Source organism: Pituophis catenifer, unplaced genomic scaffold (assembly GCF_029215685.1).
Source record: "Pituophis catenifer annectens isolate HBS135680 unplaced genomic scaffold, rPitCat1.0.hap2 SCAF_1, whole genome shotgun sequence".
Lineage (NCBI taxonomy): Eukaryota > Metazoa > Chordata > Lepidosauria > Squamata > Colubridae > Pituophis > Pituophis catenifer.
In genome coordinates this window covers 334,070,069-334,097,971 of record NW_027256881.1, presented here as the reverse complement: position 1 = coordinate 334,097,971, position 27,903 = coordinate 334,070,069, and the positions used below count along the sequence as shown (strand labels likewise).

At 43.4% G+C, this 27,903-nt stretch overlaps 1 protein-coding gene across 3 annotated transcripts in view; it reads left to right on the top strand.

Annotated features, from left to right (window-relative positions):
• The window catches only part of MFSD12 (major facilitator superfamily domain containing 12), a 41,204-nt gene that overhangs the window by 5,531 nt on the left and 7,770 nt on the right, over positions 1-27,903 (top strand). For all 3 annotated transcript variants that reach the window (XM_070943666.1, XM_070943671.1, XM_070943678.1), the window contains exons 2-6: positions 20,071-20,281; positions 23,145-23,277; positions 23,756-23,953; positions 25,578-25,670; positions 27,510-27,602. In XM_070943666.1, coding sequence (XP_070799767.1) covers positions 20,071-20,281; positions 23,145-23,277; positions 23,756-23,953; positions 25,578-25,670; positions 27,510-27,602 — 728 coding nt within the window. The remainder of the gene's footprint in view (positions 1-20,070; positions 20,282-23,144; positions 23,278-23,755; positions 23,954-25,577; positions 25,671-27,509; positions 27,603-27,903) is intronic.

The window sequence follows — 27,903 nt, the reverse complement described above, 5'->3', positions numbered from 1 at the left end:
GCTTCATGAGAACATGCTAATTTTTTAAAAAATCATGTTTTAAATTTTGGCTTCAGAAAGAGAACCTAGTCATACCCCAATTTTGCTGTAAAGTATTAAGGCTAATCACAGTAAATGGAAACTAATTGTTAAAGGGCCTTGGGAACCACAAATATGTTTGCTCTAACAAGCTGGCTACAAGATTGTTTGAGAAAGGAGGTAGCTTGAAAAAGCAACTTCAGTTGCATCATGCAGTTACATTAAGATGTAATTGACAAATCAGCTAGACATCAGAACTCTTTTTTCTCCTTGGAGGCTTATGGGTGCCTCTCTGCATGAGTTACCACAGTGAGTTGGCCTCTTTTAGGAATGTTCAGGTAAGGTTGGCAGTTCAGCAGTTCGAATCCCTAGTGCCGCGTAACGGGGTGAACTCCCGTTATTTGTCCCAGCTTCTGCCAACCTAGCAGTTCGAAAGCACGTAAAAAATGCAAGTAGAAAAATAGGGACCATCTTTGGTGGGAAGGTAACAGCGTTCCGTGCGCCTTTGGTGTTGAGTCATGCCAGCCACATGACCACGGAGACGTCTTCGGACAGCGCTGGCTTTTCAGCTTTGAAACAGATATGAGCACCACCCCCTAGAGTCGGGAACGACTAGCACCTTCACCTTTATGCAGAAATGTAAGTGATAGCTTAAAGGATGGCATATGCTTAAATTCTATCTGAATTTAAATTGGGGAGTAAATTATGTGGAGATTTATGGTTACTTTAGAGTAAACAGTTTTACTTCCCTAAGGCAAAAATAGGAACCTTTTCTGCGGTAGATTTACAGTAGGTTTACAAGCTGGCAAGTTTTGAATAGCAAAGGCTGGCATTTTCTGTGCCTGTTGAGTATAATATATTCTTGGAGGGCCTGGGGAGACTTTTCCTTAAAACTTGAGACCTTGCTCTGCCTGCTTCTCTTTTCTGTGCAAGTGGATTTGGCCATATAAATGCTGAGTACATTATTCATATCTTATTGGTCAGCTCCTGCAGATATATGACTGCAGCCTTGGATTAACCATTATTAGGCAGAGTAAGCACGTGAGGTGAGAAGGGGGAACCACAGCAATTTCCCCCGAGCTATCATGTCCTTAACTCTTTTACTGCCACATTCAACTGTACTCAATTTTTTTGTCCTTATCTGCTCTATTCAGCTTTAATCTGCATTGTTAAAAATCTTTTTCGTTGGCATGGTGAGTGATGAAATTTCAACATTTGGTTTGAAACTGTCAGATATAATACTCGTTTGCGTCATAGCATAAGAATTTCCCTTCTGTCAAGGGACGCCATTGTTGGGCTATGCTTTGGGTATCCTCCGTTGACCTTAATTCAGCCCTGTGTGGCTGCAATCCAATAATATACCTATCCTGCTTATTGAGTTAATCCATTTTCTGGATTTGCTTTTGTTTACTTTTAAATGACAAAAACTAGTCAAACAAGCTGGGTTTGTGTGACATACACACACAAAACCTTTAACCAAGGTTAACAGATTGGATTTGTGCGACGCATACAAAACCCATAACCAAAGTTAATAGTTAACAAGTCATGTAAATGTAACTACTAGGGAAAAAAACCCTATCTTTGTGTTTATGTGTTCTTCTTTGTCTTTGTCTCTTTGCACAAACAAGAGACAAATATAGTGCGAGTTACAAGTTTTCTGCTCTCTTCTTTTTTTTCACTTTTATAACTTGGTTCCTTTATTCAGATGGAATAGTGTGTCCAGTTGTGAGCGCCACAGTTCAAAGAGAACCTTGACAAATTGGAGTATTTTCAGAGGATACAAACATAGGGAAGGATCTATGTTTAACCTACAGAAAAGGTGACAGAGGAGAGATTGTAGATAGCAATACTCGCATATTTAAAGTGTTGTCTTACGGAAGACAGTAGGTTTAATCTTTGTTATCCCAGAGGGCAGAATCAGAACCAGGGAGTTTAAACCCACAAGGAAATGGGGCCATTCTAGACATCAGAAAGAACTTGTTGTGTTTCTCAACCCTCAGTGACTTTAAAATTTGTGGACTTCAATTCGCCGAATTCTACATGGTCAGTAGCTATTCTGTCCAGAGATGATGGAGCGTATGCAGGCAATCCTTGACTTACAATTGTAATCGAGTCCAGAATTATGGTTGTACGTCATGGCAGCTGTTAAGCGGGTCACCATGTGACTTTATGCCTGGTTTTACAGTCTTTTTTGCAGCGGTCGTTATGCGAATGCTATGCTTGTTAAACAAATCTATTTTATCCAATGAGAATTTTCCCACCCAGAAATTAGAAGTAAATACCAGAAACTGGCAAAAAAATTGTTGAGTGGTTGTTAAGTGCCTTAAAAAAATCAGGTCAAAAGTACCATTTTAGGGGGACTGTCAAAACTTTATAAACAGTTGTTAAGGGAGGACTACCCATAGTCCAGTGTTTCTCAACCTTAACAATTTAAAAATGTGTGGACTTCAACTCCCAGAATTCCCAAGCCCAGCATATAATAGACATATAACATGATCAATAATTACTCTGTCAGAGAAATAAAGACACTCAATTGCGGGGACATCCCACTTTGGCAACTTAAAGACCTGTAGACTTCAACTCCCAGAATTCCCCAGCCAGCCTGTTCTAGTGGATCCTGGATTTGGACTAGATGACCTTGAGGCTTGAAGCAATGCGATTTCACTGCACCAAAGCCCTCCGTCGGCAGGCAAACACTTTTCCACACCGAGACTGGCAGCCCTTGGGGGAGACTTACAGAGGCTGCCCGCCACTCCAAGAAGTGGCAGGCAGCTTCAGTGAGTCAGAGAAGCCGAGCACAGTATGCTCGTCCTACTCTCCCTTTTCTCTCACCGCTCCGTTTTTGGAGCGCCGGGAGCAGGCAAAGAAACAGTGGTAGAGAGGCTGGACAGGAGACAGCTTGCTAGATCTTCGCAAGGTGAGTCTCCAGAGGCCCAGTGCCTGCAGAGAGTCTGTGCAGCAGGATAGGGGAGGGGAAGCAATTGTGGGGAGCATGGGGTATCTCAGTGGGTCAGGGGAGGCCTTGGGTGGTCTTAAGCAGGTGGCCTGTTCCATCACTAAGCCCCCTATAACCTTCCCCACCCTGAGGTACCTCATGTGTACTTAACAACCTGCGCCATTTGATTAGCAAATGCATGGGCAAAAAGCAGGGAGTTTTCACATTCGTTTTACGTGATTCATTCCAACGAATTCTCGGGTTACGAATGTAATTGGCAGTCTCCCATTACATTTGTAACTCAAGGACTATCTGTATTCACATTTCCCTTGCAAACAAACAAACCCCCCCCCCAAACCCTCATCCACATAGAGCAGGGGTGTCAAACTTGCATCGTCACATGTCACGACTTTTCCCCCTTTCGCTAAACTGGGGGAGTGGGCATGTCCAGCGTGTGATGCATCCAGCCTGTGGGCCACGAGTTTGACACCCTTGACATACTATAGAGATTTCTGGGAATTGATGACCAACACATTTGAAGGCTTCCTTTTGGGGAAGGAAGTTTGGCATGTGGAATTATTCATGGACTGGAGTGAAAAGCCTGATTAGATCTTCTTGGAAAGATATTTGAAGCAGGCCTTTAAAAATGTGCGAGTTCCAGGAAGATTAGAAAATATCCCTCAGGCAGATCAATTGGGGAATGGAGCCTTATTATTCATTTCATTTCAGCGTCATTTCCTCTGTAATTTTATCCGCAGCTTCCTTAATTCAGTCCTCTGTTTCCAGAGCTACAGTATTTATGCAAGCATTAGACCTTATATGCCCCAGTATTCAGTTCTGCTTTCTTCTTCAGTAGAATTGCTAAAATGTCATTGAAATTTCTGGTGCAAAAAAACCCCAAAAGCACACTTGGTGATAGTGGAAGTCACACAACTGTTCTTGTGAAGGTGAATCCGGGACACCCCCTCCACTCTCCCCCCCTCCCCCCAGCTGCCTTTCCTTCAGCTATTGTGGTTCTTTCTAAATCATAACTTGTCCTGATTTTTCCAAATGACTTGAGGATCTAGGTGGCTCAGTGGCTAGGACGCTGAGCTTGTCAATCAGAAAGGTCGGTTGTTTGGCGCTTCGAATCCCTAGTATAGGTCTCCTGCGTGAGTAGGGGGTTGGTCTAGATGACCTCCAAGGTCCCTTCCAACTCTGTTACTGTTAAACTGATCTTTGTATCTGTGTTTTGGGGCCTGTTTCCATTGTGGATGGATTCCTGAGCCTGGCTGCTGATAGAAAAGTAAGGTCACAGTGGACTGAATGATCGACCGACTAGCCTCCGTCCCTCAGAGAGCTTTTCCCTCCCTCTTTGTTTTCTTTCGAATGCAGCATCATCTTCCAAAGTCCACCCTGAGGCCGTGGGGTCACTGTGGCCAAGTCACACTTGTGTTGATGGCCTGAGGAGGCTTGTAGATCCGCCATTTTCTAAACTTGGTTCTACAAAAGCCTGTTGGGGTTCCATGGAAGTCTAAGGGTAACCTCCCCCCACCCCCCAAAAAAATTTCCACTCAAGCACAGGAAACAGTGTCTAAAGTGTCTAAAGTGGAAAGGATAGTCTTATCCTTGATCCTTGATACAGGTAGTCCTTGACTTACAACTGTAATGGAGCCCAAACATTTCTGTTGTTCAGTGAGACGTCTGTTAAGTGAGTTTTGCCCCATTTTACGATCTTTCTTACCACAGTTGTTAAGTGAATCCATGCAGTTGATAAGTTAGTAGCGTGGTTGTTAAGTGAATCTGGTTTCCGCATTGACTTTGTTTGTCAGAAGGTCACAAAACTGATCACATGACTTCAGGACACTGCAACTGTCATAAATATGAACCAGTTGCCAACCATCTGAATTTTGATCACATGATCATGGGTCATAATTGCAAAACGACCAGTAAGATTCCACAGAGTTGGTCTCCTCCAGGTCGCATCAGCTAAACAATGCCGGCTGGCGGGCCCGCGGGGGAGGGCCTTCTCTGTGGCTGCCCCAGCTCTCTGGAACCAGTTACCTCCTGAGGTCCGGACCATCCCCACCCTATTGGCCTTCCGAAAAGCGGTGAAGACCTGGCTTTTCTGGCAGGCCTGGGGCCGTTGATCTCGCTTTGCGATCTGACGAGATCCAGCCATGAATGGTGTGAATGGGTTTTAATGTCTTTAATGTTTTTAATTTTTAAGTGTTTTTATAGTGATTTTTTGAGTGTATGGTGAGCCGCCCTGGGTCTTCGGAGAGGGGCGGCATATAAATTGAATTAATAATAAATAAATAAATAAATAAATAAAAGCACTGCAAAGGCCATAACTGTGAGAACGGTCATAAGTCACTTTTTCTGGTGCCGTTGTAACTTTGAACAGTCACTAAATGAACTGTTGTTAAATTGAGGACTACCTGTAGTCTTGTTCTCCCATGAATTTAATGTCCTGGATACAGTGATGGGTTTCTCCCGGTTCAGTCCGGTTCTATAGAACCGGTAGTAAAACCGGCGGGAGGTTCCGCCCACCCACCACAACATCATCACGGGTGATCTGCACACGTGCAGAAGCGCATATGCTCCCGCTGCAAACCAGTAGTAAAGGTAAGTAGAACCCTGCCTGGATATAATTGGTGGTTCACGGATTCTGGGAAATATATATATTTTTAATGAATGGGTTCTGCATTCTGAAAAAATGTAAACCGCTTCTCTAGATTAGTACAGGTAGTCCTTGATTTAAGACTGGACATTTAGTGGCTTCGAAGATCCACCCCAAAGGGACTTACAACCATGTTTCGAAGTTCTGACATTGCGCCCCCGCATCATATGAGCGCATTTTGGATACTCAGCAACTGGTGCATTTATTGCCATTTGCATCTATCTGTAATCACGTGGCCACAATTTGCAATGTTTTTGCCAGAAACTGGTATTTACTTCTAGTTTCTAGCAAAAATCAGCCCATAGCAAACAATGGATTCGATTTATGACAGCCATATTTACTTAACAACCACTGCAAAAAAGATCACAAAAACAGGTCTGCACATGGTGACCCGCTTTACGACTGTCATGACTTATGATCATTATAGCCAGGCACAATTACGGTCGTAAGTTGAGGTTGTATTTCGCAACCTTGACAACTTGAAGGTATCTTGAACATCTAGTATACTGGCTGGGGAATTCTGGAAATTGAAGTCTACACATTTTAAATGTGCTGGAACTGAGAAGCACTGATCTTGATTAAATTTTGAGATTCCTCTGCCATCTACATCCCTCGGGCAACTTCTTAGCACTTCAAGATCTAATTTTGCTCAGTTGGAGGGCTTTTGATTCAGTTGGAGGGGGGTTGCAGAGAAAATCAATCCTTACTTAGGATGTTGATCAGAGTTCACCTTGGGGAACAAACAGGAGAAATCTAAGCCAGTTTCATCATTATCTAAACCTGCATTTCTTAAATTTAAGACATGTGGACTTCAACTCCCAGAATTCCCCAGGCAGCATGGATTCTGGGAGTTGAAGGCAACCATGATGGCTTGATGTTACTGGAAAAATGTAAGAGTCAGCATTCTTGGCTATTTTCTCCCACCCCACCCCTTTCCTGGGCATCAAGTGCTTATGGTGAAGTTGCAAAACAGATGATGAAATATGCATTGTGACGTCACATTGCAAAGTCAGGTCTTTTTGTATGTATGTGTCTCAGTCTAATGCTTAAGTCATGTGGTGGGGATTGCAAAGAACAGTTTATTCTGCATTAGTGGGGCGGGGGAAGCTTAGAGTGCTGTTTCTGTATATTAAGGCTGGCTGTAATGCTATTCCAAACTTAATGCAGATTTTCCTGCCAAAATAATATCCTACTGTTATTTTGTACTGGGGGTGCTTGGAAGATTCCAGGGGTCACATTGTGGAGATGGAAAACAAGTTTTTGCTTTTAATTATAGCTAACACATCTTGACAAGCAGCTAGCCCCAATCAGATGCTGTCCAGGTGGACTGAATAATACTTTTCGTTACTGGCATTTGTGCTGCTATTGAGAAATAATGGGGTTTGTAGGCCTAGCTGGGGTCAGGTTTATTTTCATCCTCACAACAGCCTTGTGAGCATGAGAAAACTTGTTTTAAACATCCATGGTGTAGGCAGGAGAGACCCAGGCAGGTCACAAGACTCTCCTTCAGTTGGATTCCTACATTCCTTGTTTATTAACTTGTATCCCTCTTCTATATTAAAAGCATTAAGTAAATAAGGCCAAACAATAATCCTTAGGTTCATAGAGTTAGAAAGGACCTTGAAGGCCTTCTAGTCCAGGGGTCTCCAACCTCGGCAACTTTAAGCCTGGAGGACTTCAACTCCCAGAATTCCCCAGCCAGCAAAGCTATCAAAGGAATATGATGATGGCTGTGAAAATGAACGTGTGGGTTTTGGGGGTTTCATTCTTTCTCTTTCTCTCAGAAGCTAGTTCCTTTTTCTAATTAATTAAAAATTAGAACTATGTGGGCAGGCTCAGAAGCTAAACAAAATACAATGCTAAGGTTGTTGCTGGTGTACAGGAGGGAGGTTCAAAAACTATCCGCACCGTGCTTACAAAACAATCTGCACCTGAACATCAGCAAGACAAAGGAGATGGTGTTAGACTTCCGGAAGAAGAGAGAGGAACCTGCCCAGTGGTGGGTTCCTCCCGGTTTGGCCGAGCCGGTAGCAGTGACGATATGACATCACCGAACCGGTTCTCTTTGTTTGGGAGCTGGGCCCTTCCACCTCCCCCTCCCCGCGTTATTCTTACCTTTTATTTGGCCCCACCCCCAATCTATTCACTGCCTCCCGAGTCCCAGGTGATCAGCTAGAAGGAAAAAAAACCTGTTTAAACTCTTGCCACGGGGCTTCAAAGGGCCGCCCTACAGCTGATTAGTGTTAAAAGGCAGTGTGGTGGTAGACCGGTGCCTCCAAAAACAAATAAATAGACTGGTGCCTCCAAAAACAAATCAGTAGACCGGTGCCTCCCAAAACAAATGAGTGGACCAGTGCCTCCAAAAACAAACGAGTAGACTGGTGCCTCCAAAAACAAATAAATAGACTGGTGCCTCCAAAAACAAATGGGTAGACCAGGACGCTCCAAGAACAAACGGGTAGACTGGTACAGCTCTGCAAGGAGTTAAAAGCCTGGTAGACCAGTACCTCTGCTAAATCCTAAAGAATTGTTACATGACCATCAAACCACGCCCACAAAATAAGCCACACCCACAGAACCGATAGTAAAAAAAATTAAGAACCCACCCCTGAACCTGCCCCACCTTACATCAAGGGGGACTGTGTGAAGAGAGTTTTCCTCCTTTAAATGCTATCTCAGCGAAGATCTCACCTGGAAAATCAACGCAACCCAGGTGGCCACAAAGGCCCAACAGAGACTCCACTTCCTTAGGGTCTTGTGAAAAAATAAAGTGGAACAACAACTGATGACCTCCTTTTACCGGTCCACAATAGAAAGCGTCCTCACTCATTGCATTACGGTGTGGTATGCTGGCTTGATAGCCGCGGATAGAAAGACATTACAGAGGGTGAGCATAGGACAAAACGTCTAAGGCTCGCTGCCTTAGAAGAATGAGTAAAATCCTCAGGGACGACTCACACCCTGGTTAGCACTTCTTCATTCTCCTGCCATCTGGAAGGAGCAGGGGTGGGTTCTAAATTTTTTTACTACCGGTTCTGTGGGCGTGGCTTGATGGTCATGTGACGATTATTTAGGATTTAGCAGAGCTGGTCTACCAGGCTTTTAACTGCTTGCAGAGCTGTACCGGTCTACCCATTCGTTTTTGGAGGCACTGGTCTACTCATTCGTTTTTGGAGGCACCTGTCTACCATCACACTGCCTTTTAACACTGATCAGCTGTAGGGCGGCCCTTTGAAGCCCCGTGGCAAGAGTTTAAACAGGTTTTTTTTCCTTCTAGCCGATCACCTGGGACTCGGGAGGCAGTGAATAGATTGGGGGTGGGGCCAAATAAAAGGTAAGAATAACGCGGTGGGGGGAGCGGGAGATCCCAGCTCCCAAACAAAGAGAACCGGTTTGGTGGTGTCATATAGTCACCGCTACCGGCTCGGCCGAATCGGGAGGAACCCACCACTGGGAAGGAGATATGTAGAAGCATAGGCAGCCACACAAACAGGCTGAAGAACAGTTTTTATCCGTAGGCTGTCAGACTCCTGAATGAAAAATAACTCTACAACAACATAGTATGATTGATTTACGGGGCTGGCGCGTCGTGCAATAAGTCCACATGGTGCAATAGGATTGGGTGATTGTTAGTAGGATTCACTGGGCTAGGGATTTTCTTTTTGTCTTTCACTCTGAGTTGTATTGTGTTGGGGGTGGGAGGTGCATGAAGCGAGGCTCAACCAGTCTCATTGTACACATGTTATAGTCTGACAATAAAGGTTTGAATTGAATTGAATTGTTCCCCTTCCAAAAAATTTCGACTTCGGAATGATTTGGGTGATTCTACTAGTGGGAGGAGTGGAGGGAAACCGAGCTTAACTCCAGAAGACTGGAGGACATATTTACCCTGATTCCAGTGACACTCTTAGTGTAATTTATTGGTTGCATCATGTTTATTAGCCCTCTGGAAACTGGGGCTTCAACCAGCATGGCAGGAGGTGGTTTCATAAGTACCAATAAAGGAGAATATTTGGTTAGAGTGCCCTGAAGATGTTACCTAGTTTTGGTAACGAAGTATCTGCAAGAAAACAACAAGCTCAGAGAGCACCAAGGACCCCTGGTCTCATAATTTTGAGAATTCTCCATAGCCCTGTGATACCTTTAAGCAGATGCTAAACACCAGCCTTTGTCCTTGAAGCAGCCTACGTTAGGGGCCACGGGAGGGAAGGGAAGGCAAGGTATGGTGTTACTGTGCCAGTCACACTGAGTTTTAGAGAGTTTTGTTTGCATGTCATCTGAAATTGCACTATTACCAGCATTTGTAAACAGGGCAAAGTTTGATTTTCAAGACCAAAAACTTCGGCCTGCCCTTTGTTCTTCTGGTCAGGGCTTTCCCAAAACCTGTGAGTGTGTGTGCTGTCCCACTCATGCATATACACACACCACAGTGGTAAGGAGTTTCTAATAAGGCTTCCAAGACTGAATTGTATTCTCCAGCAATTCCTGGTGCCAGCCCCAGCTCAATTTCAAATCTTTATTGTCAGTGCACAACATATGTACAATGAGATTGGTTGAGCTCCCTCAGTGCACCCCCCACAACACAATACAACTCACAGTGAAGACAGAAAACCCCTAACCCAATAAATCATATTAAGAAAACACCCAGTCTATTGCTCCAGTGTTACACATTACACGTCCATGTTACATGTTGCGCCGGCCCTGCAGGTCCATTATACTACATAGTTATGATGTTCAACCCCCAATGAGTTCCACAGGATACTCAAATGAAGCCTAGTCCTGAGCACTAGTCCTCAAGAGCCTTGGTGGCACAGCAGACTAAAGCACTGTTAAGTAACACCAGCTGCCTGCAATTACTGCAAGTTCAAATCTCACCAGGTTCAAGGTTGACTTAGCCTTCCATCCTTTCGAGGTAGGCAAAATGAGGACCAGGATTGTGGGGGCAATAAGCTGACTTTGTATAAATATACAAAAGTATGAAGGCTATTGCTTAACGCATTGTAAGCCGCCCTGAGTCTCCGGAGAAGGGCGGCATATAAATCGAACCAATAAATAAATAAATAAATAAATAATCAATCAATCAATCAATCAATCAAAGCTAGTCCAGTCCACTAGACAAAGGCAAGTTCCAAGACAAAGTGTTGTGGCCCATACACGGCCTGAGTGACTGGTGGCTGATTCGGACAGCGAGGAGGCTGGCGCGGTGCTGCGCTAGCAGCCTGTGCAGCTGGCACTTGAGTCGGACAATGAGGCTGGAGAAGATGTGGTGCCAGAGGCGGGGATTCAGCCAGGGCCTTCAAAACCTCCAGAAGCTCCCATAAGTGAAGAGGAAGAAGAGGAGCCTCTTCTTGATGCACAGGCATGCAGAGCTGCCAAAAGGCAGAAGTGGTTCCTCAGGAGGAGGTCTCCTCGAGAGTAAGGCTTGGGGCTAATTGGCCATTCCCTTAGCCTATTTAAGGAGGAATGCCGACTGAAGCAATTTGCAGGGAACAACTTGTTCACTCTCCTTCGTGCCTTGATCTTCGTTCTTTGCAAATTGCTTCTGCTAATCATAGTAAGATTAAGATTATTTATTCTTTGGATTTTTGTAGGCTGTTAAGAAAGTTAATTAACAGCCTTTGTTTGGGAAAAAAAACCTCATTTAATTTAGTAAACTAAGGTTTGTACAGACTTTGTGTGTGCTGCGTTCTTTGGGGTCCATAGCTGGGGCAGAACACAAAGACAAATTCTCTGGCAAAGGCAAGGCAACAATTGAAAAAACACAATCCAAAATTCAAGGCAAGAACCCACAGCAAGGAAATGAACCCGTTCCCAATATCGCCCCCATCTGTCCGCTGTGCTAAATAGCCAGCTTCTGGTGCAGCCCATCAAGAAGGGAGAAGAGGCTTTTTCCTCGTGAGTACGGGTAGTCCTCGACTTATGACTATAATTGAGCCCAACATTCCTGTTGCTAAGTAGAACATTTGTTAAGTGAATCTGCCCCATTTTATGACCTTTCTTGCCATAGTTGTTAAGTGAACTACTGTAGTTGTTGAGTTAGCAAAACGGTTTTTAACTGAATCTGGTTTCCCCATTGATTTTGTTTATAAGGTCGTAAAAGGGGATCACATGACCCCAGGACACTGCAACGGTCATAAATATGAGTCAGTTGCCAAGTGTCTGAATTTTGATCACATTACCATTCGGGATGCTGCAGTGGTCATAAGTGTGAAAAATGATCATAAGTCATTTTTTTCAGTGCCGTTGTAACTGCAAAATTTACTTAACAATTGTCTTACTTAGCAATAGAAATTTTGGACTCAATTGTGGTCGTACGTCGAGGACTAGCTATCTCTCTCTCTCTCTCACTACCTGAGGATCTTTTAATTCTCAGAAATTGAAAAAAATCCCATCCTTTTGCTCTCGGTTAATAGAACATTGTTGCATCCAGATCTCCCATCAAGGCTACTTTGGTTCTTTTCAGACTAAATTTAGATTACAACCTGCCCTAAGAAGCCTCAGTTAACACGGTTAATGAAGTTATAAGAACTAGAGATGAAATATCTGGCTGGCACCACACTGTTTTCTGAAATCACCTTTCCCAGGTTTGGTAGCCTTCGTGTTGTGGAGGTTATTAAATCAATAAACCATGAACCTCTATCTCTATGAGACTCTACTTAAACAAATGAGCCTCTGAAGCAGTCTACAGCAAATGTTTTTATTTACACAATAAAAACATAATAATATATATACAATCAATAAACTTCACTAAGTTACTATTATAAACTATACTGTCAGCTATCTATCTATATACATATCTATTCTATCTAAGCTATGCTATTTATGAATATTCTTCCTCAGAAGAAATACCACAATATACCACAGAACTGCTCTTCTAACGGACTTCCAGACTGCTCACAGTTATCTAAAGGAAGATCCTAGAATACAATACAATACTAGACAGAATATCAAACTGAACAGCAAGGTGAAAAGCAAACTGAATACCAAACTGAAGAGCAAAGGTTTCTGTTAAGAATCTCCTTTTTACTGTTGACTGTGACAGTTAGGGGATGGCCATGGAGATTCAAACACACTAGCTGCCCTCTGATTGGCCCACGTATCTGTACATTCCAAAAGCCATTAATAGACACAGGTATAGAGAAATAATTTTTCTCTAACACTTCGGATGCACCGAGTTGTTAAATAGGAAAATACTCAACCGGTTGCCTGGGGACGATGAGAACTGTAGTCCCAACCAGGGTGGATTTGATTTAAATCGAGTTGATTTAAATCACAATTTAAATCATGATTTAAATCACTAGTAAAAAGGCTTGATTTAAATCAACTCAATTTAAATCATAATTTTTAAAGAGCAACTGTCATCTCTGCTACTCCTTTGACCCACTGTTGACTCACCGATAGTCCCAGTGTTGCAGAATATACAGCCTCATGCTACATAACTAAGCTCCATTTCATGCTGAATAAACTAAATTATTTATGTATCTTAAATAGAAAACTATCTTACGATAGATTTTTACCCCAAAAGTTTTTTATTAAAATAAATTCAATAAAAATCAAAAAAATCTCATTTGGATAATTTGGACTGCTCTTTTCTAAACAGACTGTGGAGAAAGGCTCTTAATGAAAGCCCGCGTCATCAGGAGAAGAAGTTGGCCAAACAGATGTTTGGGGTGAGCTTTTTTTTAGTCCTCCTGATCAGATGACAGTCTGAAACTGCAGGGCCTGCTGACTTTTGAGGAAGTTGGACTTGACATCTGTCTCAAGGGGGAAGCAGCCATTTTTTCGGCTGTGGTTGGGTCAGCAGGCAGCCTGATTTCGCCTGCCGAGGCAAATGCAGAAGCGGTGAGGCCCAATGCCACTTCTGGGAGCTTGCAAATTAAAAGGATCTATTTGTGAGTTGTGAATTTATTCAGATTATGGGAGTTGAATAAATGAGATTAGGGATGCTAAGTTTGCATGGGATCTAATTGTGCTAGACAGCCAATTTCTAATATTGGCTCTCCACTGCAATTTATATCCTGTTTTTCTGCCAGGCAGGCAAGGCGACTATAGTTAGTCCTCGATTTACAACAGTTCGTTTAGTGACAGTTTGCAATTACAACAGCAACGAAGAAAGGGACTTACGACTCTTTTTTTCAAATTTACCGTTGCAGCATCCCCATGATCGAAATTCAGACGCTTGGCATGTATTTATATGGTTGTAGTGTCCCAGGGTCATGGGATCACCTTTTGTGACCTTATGACAAGTGAAGTCAGTGTGGAAGCCAGATCCACTTAATAACGTATTACTAACTTAACAATTGCTGTGATGCACTTAACAATGGTGGCAAGAAAGGTCGTAAAATGGGGCAGAACTCAACAACTGTTGCTTAGCAACAAAAATGTTGGGCTCAATTGCAGTCATAAGGCGAGGACTATCTACACTGTAGTATGCCCCCAATAATAACCCTGTGAGGTAGGTCGCCCTTAGAAAATGACTGGTTGTTCTTCCCCAGCTATGGACCCCAAAGAACACAGCACGCATAAAGTCTGTACAAAACTTAAATTTACTAAAATAACTCAGTCTTTTCCAAACAAAGGCTCTTAATAAACTTTCTTAACAGCCTACAAGAAGCCAAAGATAAAGTCACAATCTTACTAAGGTTGGCAGAAAGCCCAGAAGCAATTTGCGGAGAATCCAGACGCGAAGGAGAATGAACTAAAGTTGTTCCCTACAAATTGCTTCAGTTGGTGTTCCTCCTTAAATACGCTAAGGGAGTGGCCAATTAGCCCCAAGCCTTACTCTCGAGGAGACCTCCTCCTGAGGAGCCACTCCTGCCTTTTGGCAGCTCTGCGTGCCCATGCATCAAAAAGAGGCTCCTCCTCTTCGTCCTCTTCACTTAAAGGAGCTAATGGAGGTTCTGAAGGCCCTGGCTGAATCCCCGCCTCTGGCACCACATCTTCTCCAGCCTCCTCATTGTCTGACTCGGGTGCCAGCTGCACAGGCTGCTGGCGCAGCACCACACCAGCCTCCTCGCTGTCAGAATCAGCTACAATCCGCACAGGCCGCTGACGGGCCACAACACTGGTCCCAAGTCACTAATGAGAACTGTGACTGAGTGGGGATTTGAACTGGGCCTCCCAGATCCCAGTCCATTTCGTCAAACCACCATGCCATATCAGCATGCATTAGCTTTCTCTTGTTGGGGGCCTTCAAACATTGGGATCGCAGTTTCCAGTATTCAGCTCCAAGGCCCTGCTTGGAGTCCCAAGATGCTGGAGCAATCCTGGTTACAAAAAACTGCTTTTTGTGTATTAAGATTAAACAGGAAGCAGCAGTACATTGTCTAATACAGTATATGTAATCGATTGAAATAGGAACAGCTTGGGCTAGTTTAAATCAAGTATGTTGGTATTCTATTGGAAGAATGTTCCTGGTTGCTGATGGCTAATATATTTTAAGTAGACAATCCTTGACACATTGGGTCATTGTTTCAGAGATATTTATTTACCTAAAGAGATCAAGAGAAAGGTCACCCTTGCAGCCCAAAAGCAACAAGAATGAGTTCCAACTTCCTGCCAGATTTCGCATTGGCTTTGATGTGGGTAGCTTACCCGGAGCATCAACAATCACAATCACATGATTGCAACGGTGCAATGATCAGAATTTTGTCATGGTTACAACCTGTTCTCCGAGTTTCAGCCGTGTCAACACCCCCACACAGTCATGATTACAATCTGGCGACCAATTCACACTTACAACCAGTTGCAGTGCCCCACAATCATGTGGTCATCATCTGCAGTTTTTCCCTGCTGGCTTCCCTGGAAAGCCAATGAAGAAGCTGACAGGGAAGGTTGCAAGTTGCTCAGGTAAGCGTCTCCCACTTGCTTTCCTCTCCAGGTCTTTTCCCCCACCAGGCATCAGCCTTTGACCTGCCTGCTGGCCTGGAACTTTCAACTTCCCATTAGCTTCCCCATTGACTTTCCTTGTCGGAAGCCGGAAGGGAGTGCTGGAAATGTCTATGGAGATTCTCAGTCATCCAGGTCATGGTTGTCCCAAAGCAGAGGTAGTATTCAGTAGGTTCTGACCAGTTCTGGAGAACAGGTAGCGGAAATTTTGAGTAGTTCGGAGAACCGGTAAATACCACCTCTGACTGGCCCCGCCCCATCTATTCTCTGCCTCCTGAGTCCCAGCTGATCGGGAGGAAATGGGGATTTTGCAGTAACCTTCCCCTGCAGTGGGGTGGGAATGAGATTTTACAGTATCCTTCCCCTGCCGTGCCCACCAAGCCACACCCCACAGAACTGGTAGTAAAAAAATTTGAAACCCACCACTGTCCCAAAGATGCTTTTTGAAAAAACAGCTGGTGTTTTTTCAAATAAAATAGATTAAAATAGGCACAGCAGCTGACCATCATAAAAACAACCATCAGCAAGAAGCAGGCTTCATCACACAGCTGAGGCCGCAAACCACGTTTTCAGGGCCTCACAAAAAGCCAGCAGGGTCATGACTAGTCTAATCTCAGGTGGAATGACGTTCCACATGCTATCAGTATAAGTGTCAGAATGAAAAACTGATGGGAAGCAATTCATAAGTGCTATGAGAATGTTGAACCCCACAGTAAGGTTGTGGGTGCAACAGGTGTAGCAGGAGAAACGGCGTGGAACACAGATGTGGTTTGCTTATGAAGTCGTGTAACTTGAAGGTACAGATGAAAACTTTATCTGAGCTTGACAATTAGAAAAATTCTCTGATCGTTCTCTGGTGCAAAGGTAAACTTAGCAAGAAAGGGTGCAAAACACTTTAGGGAATTAGTTTGTTAAGCATGCCTGAGATTACATGGGTAGAATCCTGCTTGAAACTATAGAAAAGGAAACAAAGCTTGCAGGAGAATAAATAGACTGCTCAGCAAATACGTTAGAATTGAGCAAGGAGAGAATTAACAAGGACAGAATATCCCCCTGGTTGTTTAATGTGTGTATAAGCAAAAACATAAGGGGATTTTATGCTGGGGGGTAGTGGGTAGTGTGAATGTGTATGTATTCAGTTTTTATCCCCGCTTATTTTATAAGTAACTTAAGGCAGCGAACATACCTAATTCTCCTTCCTTCCCCTATTTTTCTCACAAAATCCTGTGAGCTGAATTGACCTGAGAGAGGGTGACTGGCCCAAGCTCACCCAGCCTGCTCTAATGCCTAAGGCGGAACTAGAACTCACAGTCTCCTGGTGATTGGCCCCAAATTACCCAGCCGGCTTTCATGCTAGGATGGGACCAGAACTCACAATCTCCTGGTTTCTAGGCCAGCAACTTAACCACCGCATCAAACTGGCTCCATTGTAGCTGCAAAAATACAGTGGGTGGTTTGGGGACTTTACTGAAGAATGAATGAATCTGCAAAGAATTAAAAAGATATGTGTTCTTTTAAGTTTATAGCAGTGTTTCTCAGCCTCAGCAACTTTAAGATATATGGACTTCAAACTAGAGTTAGAGGACTGGAGAATTCTGGAATCCTGAGAGTTGAAATCCATACATCTTAAAGTTGCTGAGGTTGAGAAACGCTGCTTTAACAGTTTAACAGTTGGAAGGGACCTTATAGGTCATCTAGTCCAACCCCCCCCCCCCCCTCAAGCAGGAGACCCTATACCATTTCTGACAAATAGTAGTCCAATCTTTTCTTGAATGTCTCAAGTGATGAAGCTCCCACAACTTCCAAAGGCAAGCTGTTCCATTGATTGATTGTTCTCACTGTCAGAAAGTTCCTCCTCATTTTTAGGTTGAATCTCTCCTTGGTCAGTTTCCATCCATTATTCCTTGTCTGGTCTTCAGGTTTAGAGAAAAGATTGTTGAGCGGCATATGATGGATAATTCCATTAAATATTAGGGGGAAACGCCCATCTTAACAATAAAAACAGATCATTTATGTGATAGGTCCCCTTATTGGATGTGCTTAAGCATACAGTAGTGGCCAAAATTGTGGAAACCTTTTGGGAAAAGTGTATTTTTGAGATTTGATGGCTAATAACACCACTTTTCTTTTTTGGAGTTTCAAGATAATTATATTCCACTGCAGGAATGGCCTGGGAATAGCCCAGACCTTAACCCAGTTGAAAATCTATGGAGCCGACTAAAGAAACTTGTTAGTCAGAAGCGACCCAGCAATAAAGCCCAGTTAATAAAAGCAATCATTGAATCGTGGTTTCACATTATAACAGCTGCAGAACTAAAAGACTTGGTTCACTCCATGGGAAGACGTTGTAAGGCTGTCATTCATGCTAAAGGTTACCCAGCTCCGTATTAACTGACGTGATAATTTTTGTATATCTTGTTTTTTTCTATGGTGATCATTTTTGTATATCTCATTCTTTCTACGTGTTTCACTTTTCTTCTTTATACTGTAACTGCTATTCTAATAGGAAATCCTTCATAAAAGTTATTGCATTACATTCTTGATTAAATTATCTTTCCATTGATATATAAGTGATGTTATTAGCTAGTTTTAGAAAATACACTTTCCCCAAAAGGTTTCCATAATTTTGGCCACTGCTGTAGATCCAATACTTTTTTTTTTTTTTGCTTTAATTTATATGCTGCCCTTCTCCGGAGACTCAGGGCGGCTTACAATGCGTTAAGCAATAGCCTTCATACTTTTGTATATTTATACAAAGTCAGCTTATTGCCCCCACAATCTGGGTTCTCATTTCACCTACCTTTGAAAGGATGGAAGGCTGAGTCAACCTTGAGCCTGGTGAGATTTGAACTTGCAGTAATTGCAAGCAGCAGATGTTAATAACAGTGCTTTAGTCCACTATACTACAGGCTCTGTATCACTCAAATGATACTCAACTGTCTCAGAGGTTTTCATTTCCTACACTGATCGAAAGGCTGAAATCACACACCTGGTAGCCTCTACACATTGTAAAGTTGCCAAAATAAAAAAAAACACTAGAAGTTATAGAATTCAAAGGTTCTATTAAAATGCTCCTTTTTACATCTTCAGTCTAATTCCATGTGTGATTATTATGCTTTTCCTGGAAGACTTGCTCCCCTGTAGCTCGCTTAGTTCCTTTGTCCTGTACAAACCATTGTTAGGTGTAGAAATTAATGGAACAGTTAATATTTTAGGTGCATCTATGACGTAGTTTTTTCAGAACTATGGTCACCTTAATTTCATACCATTGTGCTTAATCGCAGATGTTTGTAATCATAACAAAAGTTTAATGACAAGTTGTTATTAGTATTGAAATTTTGATATGTTTGTTTCTGGTTGTTTATATTTTGGGGTTTTTTGTGTGTTTTTTTTTCTTGCTTTTTTGTGTATTATGTTTCTTTTTGTACTGTGTATTTTAATCTTTAAAATTTAATAAATATATTTTTTAAAAAAATGTTTAATGGTTTTGCATTTCTTTGCTTAAGTTCAGCTGGGCAGGAGCACACTTGTGGTCAACAAGGCCATAACTTGATGTGAGGTTATAAGGAAGAATAATGAAATTGTCAAACTTGTTGAGAGGTAAAGCAGATGTCCCAAATTAGAGACAAGTCATGGAAAAGCATATTTCATTTATGATGAGTTTATTTTAGATGATACTTTTCCTCTAGGAACCCAAAGTGGCATACATAATAGTTCCTCCTTAGCTTCTGAGATAGGCTGGGTTGAGAGATATGATTGGCCCTGAATCACCCAATGAGTTTCCATGGGTGGATTTGAACCTCAGTTTCTCTGGTCCTATTTTCCAATGCATCACACTGAAAACTCCCAAGAATCAGATAACTATAAATCAGCAGCATTTGGACAAGAGACTCCTTAAAGCAGTGGTAGGCAAATGTGGCCCTTTTACAAACTGTGGACTTCAACTCCCAGAATTCCTGAGACAGCTTGGCTGTTTCAGGAATTCTGGGAGTTGAAGTCCATAGGTTGTAAAAGGGCCACATTTGCCCACCCCTGCTTTAAAGGATTTAATATTTCTTTTAAATAGCCTCACTAATGAAATGTTATATGTGAGATATAGGTGATGTTCTTGTCTGCCATCTGTAATCTTCCATGCTTCCCACCATATTTTATATTTTTCTTATAAAAATCTTGTTAAAGACAACAACAGCAACAGCAATTATTATTCCAGTACAGCAGGCCTCGCGCTGTGATTTGATGAGGTAAAACTTCATTGTTTCTCTCATCTGATTACAACCCTAGATTGCCTCTTTCAAGCTTGTCCAAAGATGCTTTTTCCAAAATGCAATTGGACTTTCTTGGGTTTTTTTTTCCCTTGGGTTTTTTTTCTTCTTCAGTTCTAACTGAAGAGCAATTCTAAGAGGACTGAAGAAGCTCCTTGGAGGAGAAGTGAAACGTTTTCAAAGGGAAAAAACCCTCAAGAAAGTCCAGTTGCCTTTTGGAAAAAGCACCTTTGGGACAACCATGGCCTGGATGATTGAGAAGCCCCATAGACTCAAGTTTGTATTTTGACCATCTCTCTCCACAGGGACCATCTGCGTTCTGCTCTCCTTCCCCTTCATCTTCAGCCCGTGCATCGGCTGCACGGAGAACACACCTGAGTGGGCTGCGCTCATCTACTTCATCCCATTTATTATCATCTTCCAGTTTGGCTGGGCAGCTACCCAAATCTCTCACCTCTCGCTCATACCAGAGTTGGTCACTACCGACCATGAGAAGGTGGAGCTCACAGCTTTCAGGTAAGATCTTATAGGAAAGTGGATCATCCTCTCAAACCTTGTTGACACCATTTAGCCAACATGTCTGGCTTGTGGCCCATCCTACTGACATCCACACCAAGAAATTCCCTGTCAATTAGTGAGCACAGTTAAGAACGTCCAAGAGCATTGTGTATGTGTGAACACCAGTTTGGTCTAGTGCAGGGGTCAGCAACCTGTGGCTCTGGAGCCGCATGTGGCTCTTTCACCCCTCTGCTGCGACTCGCTGTCACTCAAAACATGTGTCACAGCTGCCAATGTGAAACACCCACCGGTATGCGATTTATTAAGCTTTTCAACCCCCAGTAGGACAACCATGGATAAATCCAAGAAAAGAAAAGTTTCAGAAGAAAACAGAAAGTTTAATTCAACTACATACGCTAGTTTTGTGGCCGCTGAAGAAATGGGAAGGGTTTTGTGGCTCCCGGTGTTTTCTTTTCTGTGGGAAATGAGTCCAAATGGCTCTTTGAGTGTTTAAGGTTGCAGACCCCTGGTCTAGTGGTTAAGGCACCAGGCTAGAAACCAAGACACTGTGAGTTCTAGTTCTACTTCTGCCTTAAGCATGAAGTCATCTGGATGACTTTGGGCCTGTCACTTTCTCTCAGCCCAGGACATCAGCTCAGGCAACAAGCTGTCAGTCAATTCCAGTCACCACCAATGGATCAACATTGTTACCCTATGGAGGCCAATACATTTGATGATTGATTGATAGATAGATAAATAAATAAATACATCTGAAAAACGGGATCTAAATTGCAATGGATGACCTTCAAGGTTCTAGGACCGTGGTGGCGAACCTATGGCATGTGTGCCACAGGTGGCACACGAAGCCATATCTGTGGGCACGCAAGCATTGCACTAGCTCCAGCCAGCTGATTTTGGGGCCTTCTAGGCTCACCGGAAGGGGGGGTGGGGAAGGCCGTTTTCACCCTCCCCATGCTCCAAGAAAGCTTCTGGAGCCTGGGGAGAGCGAAAAACGCCCACCGTGCCATCGTGTGCCAAAAGCGGGGGGAGCACAGGGGGGTTGTGCACATGTGTGCAGGGGGGAGGGACGCATTGAATTATGGGTGTGGGCACGCGTGCACGCAACCCCCCCCCCCAACACACACACACTCTCCCCACTTTTGGCACAGGACGGCAAAAAGGTTAGCCATCACTGTTCTGGGATATCCTTTAAAGGTCAGCTGTCATTGCCCACCATAATTCATTATTTATTTGCTGGTAATTACCTATAAAGCCCTGCGAACCATCTGCGACCAGCGACAGCTCCCCATCGCCCGGTGCGCTCCCACAGGGAGGGCCTTCTTGGGGTCCCATCGGCCAGACAGTGTTGACTGGCGACTCCCAGGGAGTGGGCCTTCTCTGTGGGCGCGCCTACTCGGTGGAATCAGCTCCCCCTGGAGCTCCGGATGGCCCCTGACCTTCGCTCTTTCCGCCCTGACCTCAAAACATGGCTATTTGGCCTGGCCGGATTGGACTGAAGGGGTTTTTTAAAGGGGATTTTATTGACTTTTATATTTGAATATTGAATTTTACGTGTTTTTATTGTTGTGAGCCGCCCTGAGTCCTTTGGGAGAGAGGGCAGCATACAAGTTTAATAAAAAAATAAAATAAAATAAATATTTAGATAAACTGAAATTAACACCTGAGTTATTTAATTAGTTTTTAATAAATAATTAAATTTAAAATTAAAATTGAATAACTTGACTTGCAACCTCCTGCTGGCTTCTCTATTGACTTCCCTTGTCAGACGCTGGCTTGGGAGATCGCAAATGGCAACCCAGTGACTGCAGGACACTACAAGCGTCATAAGTGCAAGCCAGGAGGATGCTGCAATGGTTTTAAGTGCTAGGACTGGTCATAAATCAGTGCCATCATAACTTCAGACAGTTGCTAAACAAGTAGTCATTACGTGAGGACTATAGAAGCTGATGTAAAATGTCCTAAATAAGTTTTTTCCTTTTAAGTTTTTTAAATGAAAAAAGAAAGTAAAAATGGAGTGAATCCAGCTGGCTGGGTAAAAGCAGGAACCCAGCAAATGACATTTTTTGCAAGCCAAATTACCCAACTGGCAGTTTCTTCCTTAGAAACTTGGAGGATCTTCCCCTGAGCTTCTATGCCCAGATGGTGTCCTGACCTAGGCTTCCCAAGAGCATGAAGTAAACTCCCCGTCCCAATAAAACCTCTTTTATTTAAGTTAAAGGAAAATTCCTCTCCAACAAAGTCCCAGCAAACAGTCTTTCATGAGATTTCACAGCTACAGACTTCCAGGCTAGGAGAGTAGCTAGCCGATATCTTCCAAACGCCACATCAATTACTTGGCAAGAAGTCAGGAAGAGATCTTCACCCTAATGAAATGAACTAATTGTCTCCTGCAAAGTCCCCTTCCCTTTGCTCTTCTTTATTCCCTATGGGAGGGGCCATTCACTATCTACCTGTGCCTTTACTCCCGAGTCGGCCCTTGTTCCTTAGCTGTTCCCTTCTCCTGGCAGCTCTGCGCATGTGCACATTGGGAACAGGCTCCAGCTGTTCTTCTGCCCTACTGATATCTGACTCTGAAGGCAGCTGATAACTGTTGGACAGCCCTGGCCCCCTCTCTGCCTCCGACGCAGAGCACTCGTCAGAGCCATCCCCAGACTCCAGGACTGGCCCATGTTCCTCCCCAACCTCCTCATTGTCTGAGTCTGCCATGAGCTCCACTGGCCGCTGGTGGGCCACAACAAATGGTGGGAAAAGAGAGAAAAGAACCTGAATTTCCAGGGTGGGGCCTGCTATGAACCAATCTTCTTTTTCCAGCTGCAGTCTATGCTTAATAAACTCTGCCTGGTCTTCTTCCTGTTTTCAGGTATGCCTTCACTGTCATGGCCAACATCACGGTGTATGGAGTTGCCTGGTTCCTCCTGCACTTTCAGGTCGACCCCACAGAGACAAAGAAACTCACCCAGCACCTCGGGCGCCATGACATTCCTGTCTTTCGGGTGGGTGTTTGGCAAGATGGTGGAGAGGAGGTGTAAGACGGGACTTCTGTTCCTTGTTCTGTCAGTTGTTTGCTGGTTCAATTCTTGAGTCTTTGAAAATCATGGCCAAGTTCCTTTTTCAAAGCCCCAGAGGGTAGGACAAGAAGCAATGGATGGAAACTAATCAAGGAGAGAAGCAACTTAGAACTAAGGAGAAACTTCCTGACAGTTAGTACAATTAATCAGTGGGACAACTTGTCTCCAGAAATTGTGAATGCTCCAACACTGGAAGTTTTAAAGAAGATACTGGATAACCATTTGTCTGAAGTGCTGTAGGGTTTCCTGCCTAAGCAGGGGGTTGGACTAGATGACCTCCAAGGTCCCTTCCAACTCTGTTAATCTATTCTATTTTTCTCCTCTTCATAAAAGATCCACTTCCTAGATTTAGTCTTGCAGTCCTAATCTTTCTCTTTTATTTTGCCTCTGTTCCCCACTCTAGAACCTGTCCCTGATCGTGATAGGATGTGGTTCCATTTTTTCGCTCCTCTTCCATCTCGGGACCAAAGAAAATACACGGACCGTTTCCAGATTTCCTGATCCAGATGAGCATAGTCCCCTATTACCTCTAGACCAAAAAAAGCCCATTCGACCCGTCCTGCTTTGGAAACACTGGTTTCTGGAACCTGCTTTCTACCAGGTGAGTCTGGAAGGCAGAAAAATCACACTTTTTCTCACCAGTATAGTTCATTCTTTTTTTCCAGGATGAAGGAATTTGGGAAGGCTTGTCCTGCAGATGTCTAAAAGGCCCAAAGCATTCTTCCCTGGTGGTGCCCTCCCAGCGACATTTGATAAATTCATTGTACCGGTGTTTCTCAACCTTAGCTACTTTAAGATGGATGGACTTCAACTCCCAGAATGGTTGGGGATTTCTGGGAGTTAAAGCCCACCTATCTTAAAGTTGCTAAGATTGAAAAACATATACTATACACTCTGTCATCTCTGGCCAGTATAGCTATTGGCCCATGCTATAGAGCAGGGGTCTCCAAATTTGACAATTTTAAGACTTGTGGACTTTAGTTCCCAGAATTTCCAAGCTAGCATGGCTTGCTGAGGAATTCTGTGACTTGAAGTCCACAAGTCTTAAAGTTGCCAAGTGTGGAGACCACTGCTATAGAGGGTTGATGGCAGGCATATATTGGAAAAGATGGGCTTGATGTTTCTGACAAAATGTAAATAAAATGCCAAGTCAAAAATCAAAACATTCTGTTCCCTTTCCAAACGCTGCCATTCCGTTTGGCATTTTAACAGTTTTAACAGAAATACATCATCCAAAACAGAATTGATCCAGCCCCCAAATAAGTTTCTTTTATTTGAAACAATTGTTTTTGCCTCAATCCATTTTTGATGTGTAGGTTTTAATTCCAGGAATTGCCCTCTGGAGAAACATAGGCCAGAGAAGAGTCTGCATGTTTTGAAGGGGAACGACATATCTGGAATCCCTCAGAATGTTCTCTTCCTTAATTGGTTAGCCTTACACATTAGATGTAATTCTAAACCCAGAATGGAAACAATGCGAGCAGAGAAACAGTTGCATTGTCTTTATCTCTTTATCTCAGTTAGTCCAAATTTCTGCCATTATTTCTTTTCTTTTCCAAACTGGGAAAGCATATAACCTTTAAAGGGAGGTGGTGACTCAGAGGCTAAGACTCTGAGGTTGTCGTTTGAAAGGTCGGCAGTTCAGCGGTTCGAATCCCTAGTGCCGCGTAACGGGGTGAGCTCCTGTTACTTCTCCCAGCTTCTGCCAACCTAGCAGTTTGAAAGCACATAAAAATGCAAGTAGAAAAAATAGGGACCACCTTTGGTGGGAAGGTAAAAACGTTCCATGCGCCTTTGGTGTTTAGTCATGCTGGCCACGTGACTATGGAGACGTCTTCAGACAGCGCTGGCTCTTCGGCTTTGAAATGGAGATGAGTACCGCCCCCTAGAGTCAGGAATGACTAGCACATATGTGCAAGGGGAACCTTTACCTTTACCTATCACCTTTACAGAGCAGTTCTTTATCATGACTTCTGTGAACTACACATATTCTAGAAAAAGTTTCTCAATTTTGGCAACTTTGAGATGGGTGGGCTTCAACTCCCAGAATTCCCCAGCCAGCAGTGTTTCTCAAACTTGGCTCTGTGATTCTATGATACTAAGTGAGAGGTCCTTGGTGCTCTCTGAGCTTGGTTGTTTTCTTGCAAACATTTCATTACCCAAATTAGGTAACATCATCAGTGCACTGAGGTATGTGAATCTATAATACCACTTTCTGCCTCCAGGTGGCGATGCTGTACATGTCCACCCGTCTCATTGTCAACCTATCTCAGACATACATTGCAATGTACCTCACCAATTCACTATTGCTTCCAAAGGTAAGTATGATCTTTGGGAAGAGGAAAGTTTGGTTTATATTGTCTAGTTAATAAGTTTTAGATCAACTTCTGTCATCTGCTGTGCTCCAGAGATGGAGAAGTGAAGTGGTCAATAGTCTTCAGGTGCTTCTTGAGGGAGGCAGCTCGAGTCTCCCAGCATTTATACCAGTGGTGGGTTTCAAATTTTTTTACTACCGGTTCTGTGGGTGTGGCTTGGTGGGTGTGGCTTAGTTTGGTGGGTGTGGCAGAGGAAGGATACTATAAAATCTCCATTCCTACCCCACTCCAGGGGAAGGTTACTACAAAATCCCCATTTCCTCCCGATCAGCTGGGACTCGAATAGATGGGGTCGGGGCCAGTCAGAATTTTTACTACCAGTTCTCTGAACTACTCAAAATTTCCGCTACCGGTTCTCCAGAACTGGTCAGAACCTGCTGAAACCCACCTCTGATTCATACAATTTTTAAACCTCATCCGTGATTTCAGAAGCTCTGAGTAACAAAATAGTGAATAATGCAAACCAATGAATTTCAAACATCAGAATTGCTAATGCCTGGTATTACTTAGTGTTATGCTAATTAAGAAATTATTGTGTTCAAGGATCTATTTTGCGAGGGTATTGGACATCATTTATTCAGTGTCATCCAATAGTCTGGGATCCTCTTTCCCAAACAGTACTTAATTTGGTGATGTTTTCCTAGCCTCACATTGAGATTTTGAATGTTTCCATATGAAAGCTCTTATGAGAGATTTCAGCATTCATCCACACTTTTAAGCCATGTGTCATTTAACTTAAATTTAATTTGCAGAAAGTATTAGTAATATTTAGAAGGCTGCAGCTTTACGTAGATTTAACCCTACTGTCTTTTCCCCCCCAGCTTCTCTTGAGGCTTATCCTAATTCACAGGGTCATTGTAACTGGCCAAAAATGATCTTCTAAAGTAGTGTTCTCAATCTTGGCAACTTTAGGATGTGTGGACTTTAGTTCCCAGAATTCCCCAGCAAATCCACACTTAAAGTTGCCATGGTTGAGAAACATTGCTCTGAAGCAGGGATCTCCTACCTTGGCAACTTTAAGCCTGGTGGACTTCAACTCCTAGAAAGCTTTGCTGGTTGGGGAATTCTGGGAGTTGGAATTCTGCCAGGCTTAAAGTTGCCAAGGTAGGAGACCCCTGCTCTAAAGCTTTGGGGCTGAGTAGAAATTTGAACCTATAGTATCCCAGTTCTATCTGAGGGTTGTAATTATAGGTAGTCCTCCCCTTACGATTGGTTGCTTAGCAACTGCTTGTCGTTCCAACAAACCTCCCTGGAGCTACTTACAACCAGGTTTCAAAGGTCCAGTGATCACACCCCCATGGTCATGTGATCACATGTTGGTTGCTTGGCAACTGGCCAACATTTAGGACTGTGTGCTGTGTCCTGTGGCCATGTGACCACGATTTTTGGCATATATTTTTTTTTGTCAGAAACTGACATTTACTTCCAGTTTCTGGCAAAAAAAACATCCACTGGCTAACATTTAACAACGGTTGCATTTGCTTAATGATCACAGTGTTTGCTTAATGACCTCCATATAAAAGGGCATAAAATTGGGCACAGTCACAATGTTTACCTGTTTAAAGATCGCTGTCAATTACCACCCTAATTCTGAACTCAATTATGGTCATAAGTCGAGGACTACCTGTGGTCTATGTCTATCTTCCAGGCCCTTGCCCTCTGCGGAAGCCACCACTGTTGGGATAGGATTTGATCAACAGTAGGCTGCATTTGTTTTCTTATCTGCTTCCCCAAAGGAAGAACCTAAATGGTTTTACTCCCTTTTCTCTCGCCTTTTTATAGAAATACATTGCCACAATCCCCCTGGTGATGTATATTAGTGGATTTCTCTCCTCCTTTTTGATGAAACCTGTGAACAAACGGATTGGCAGAAATGTGAGTACTCCCAGCCTTTTTTTTTTCAATGTTTGCAGCCCTAAAGGAAAATTCGGCTTTCCTGCCAGGTGTCCTTACAACTACCGCTTCACTGACTCCCAGGAAGGTCTCTTCCATACTCAAACACCTCTGACTGTGCAGAAATTGCATTAGCCAAGTTGAAATTTATGGGAAATTTATGTTGTGGCCCACCAGTGTCCAGCAGAGCTGGCAGCAGATTCAGACAGTGAGGAGGTTGGGGAGGAATGTGGGCCAGTCCTGGAGTCTGGGGAAGGCTCGGACAAGGGCTCTGAGTTGGAGG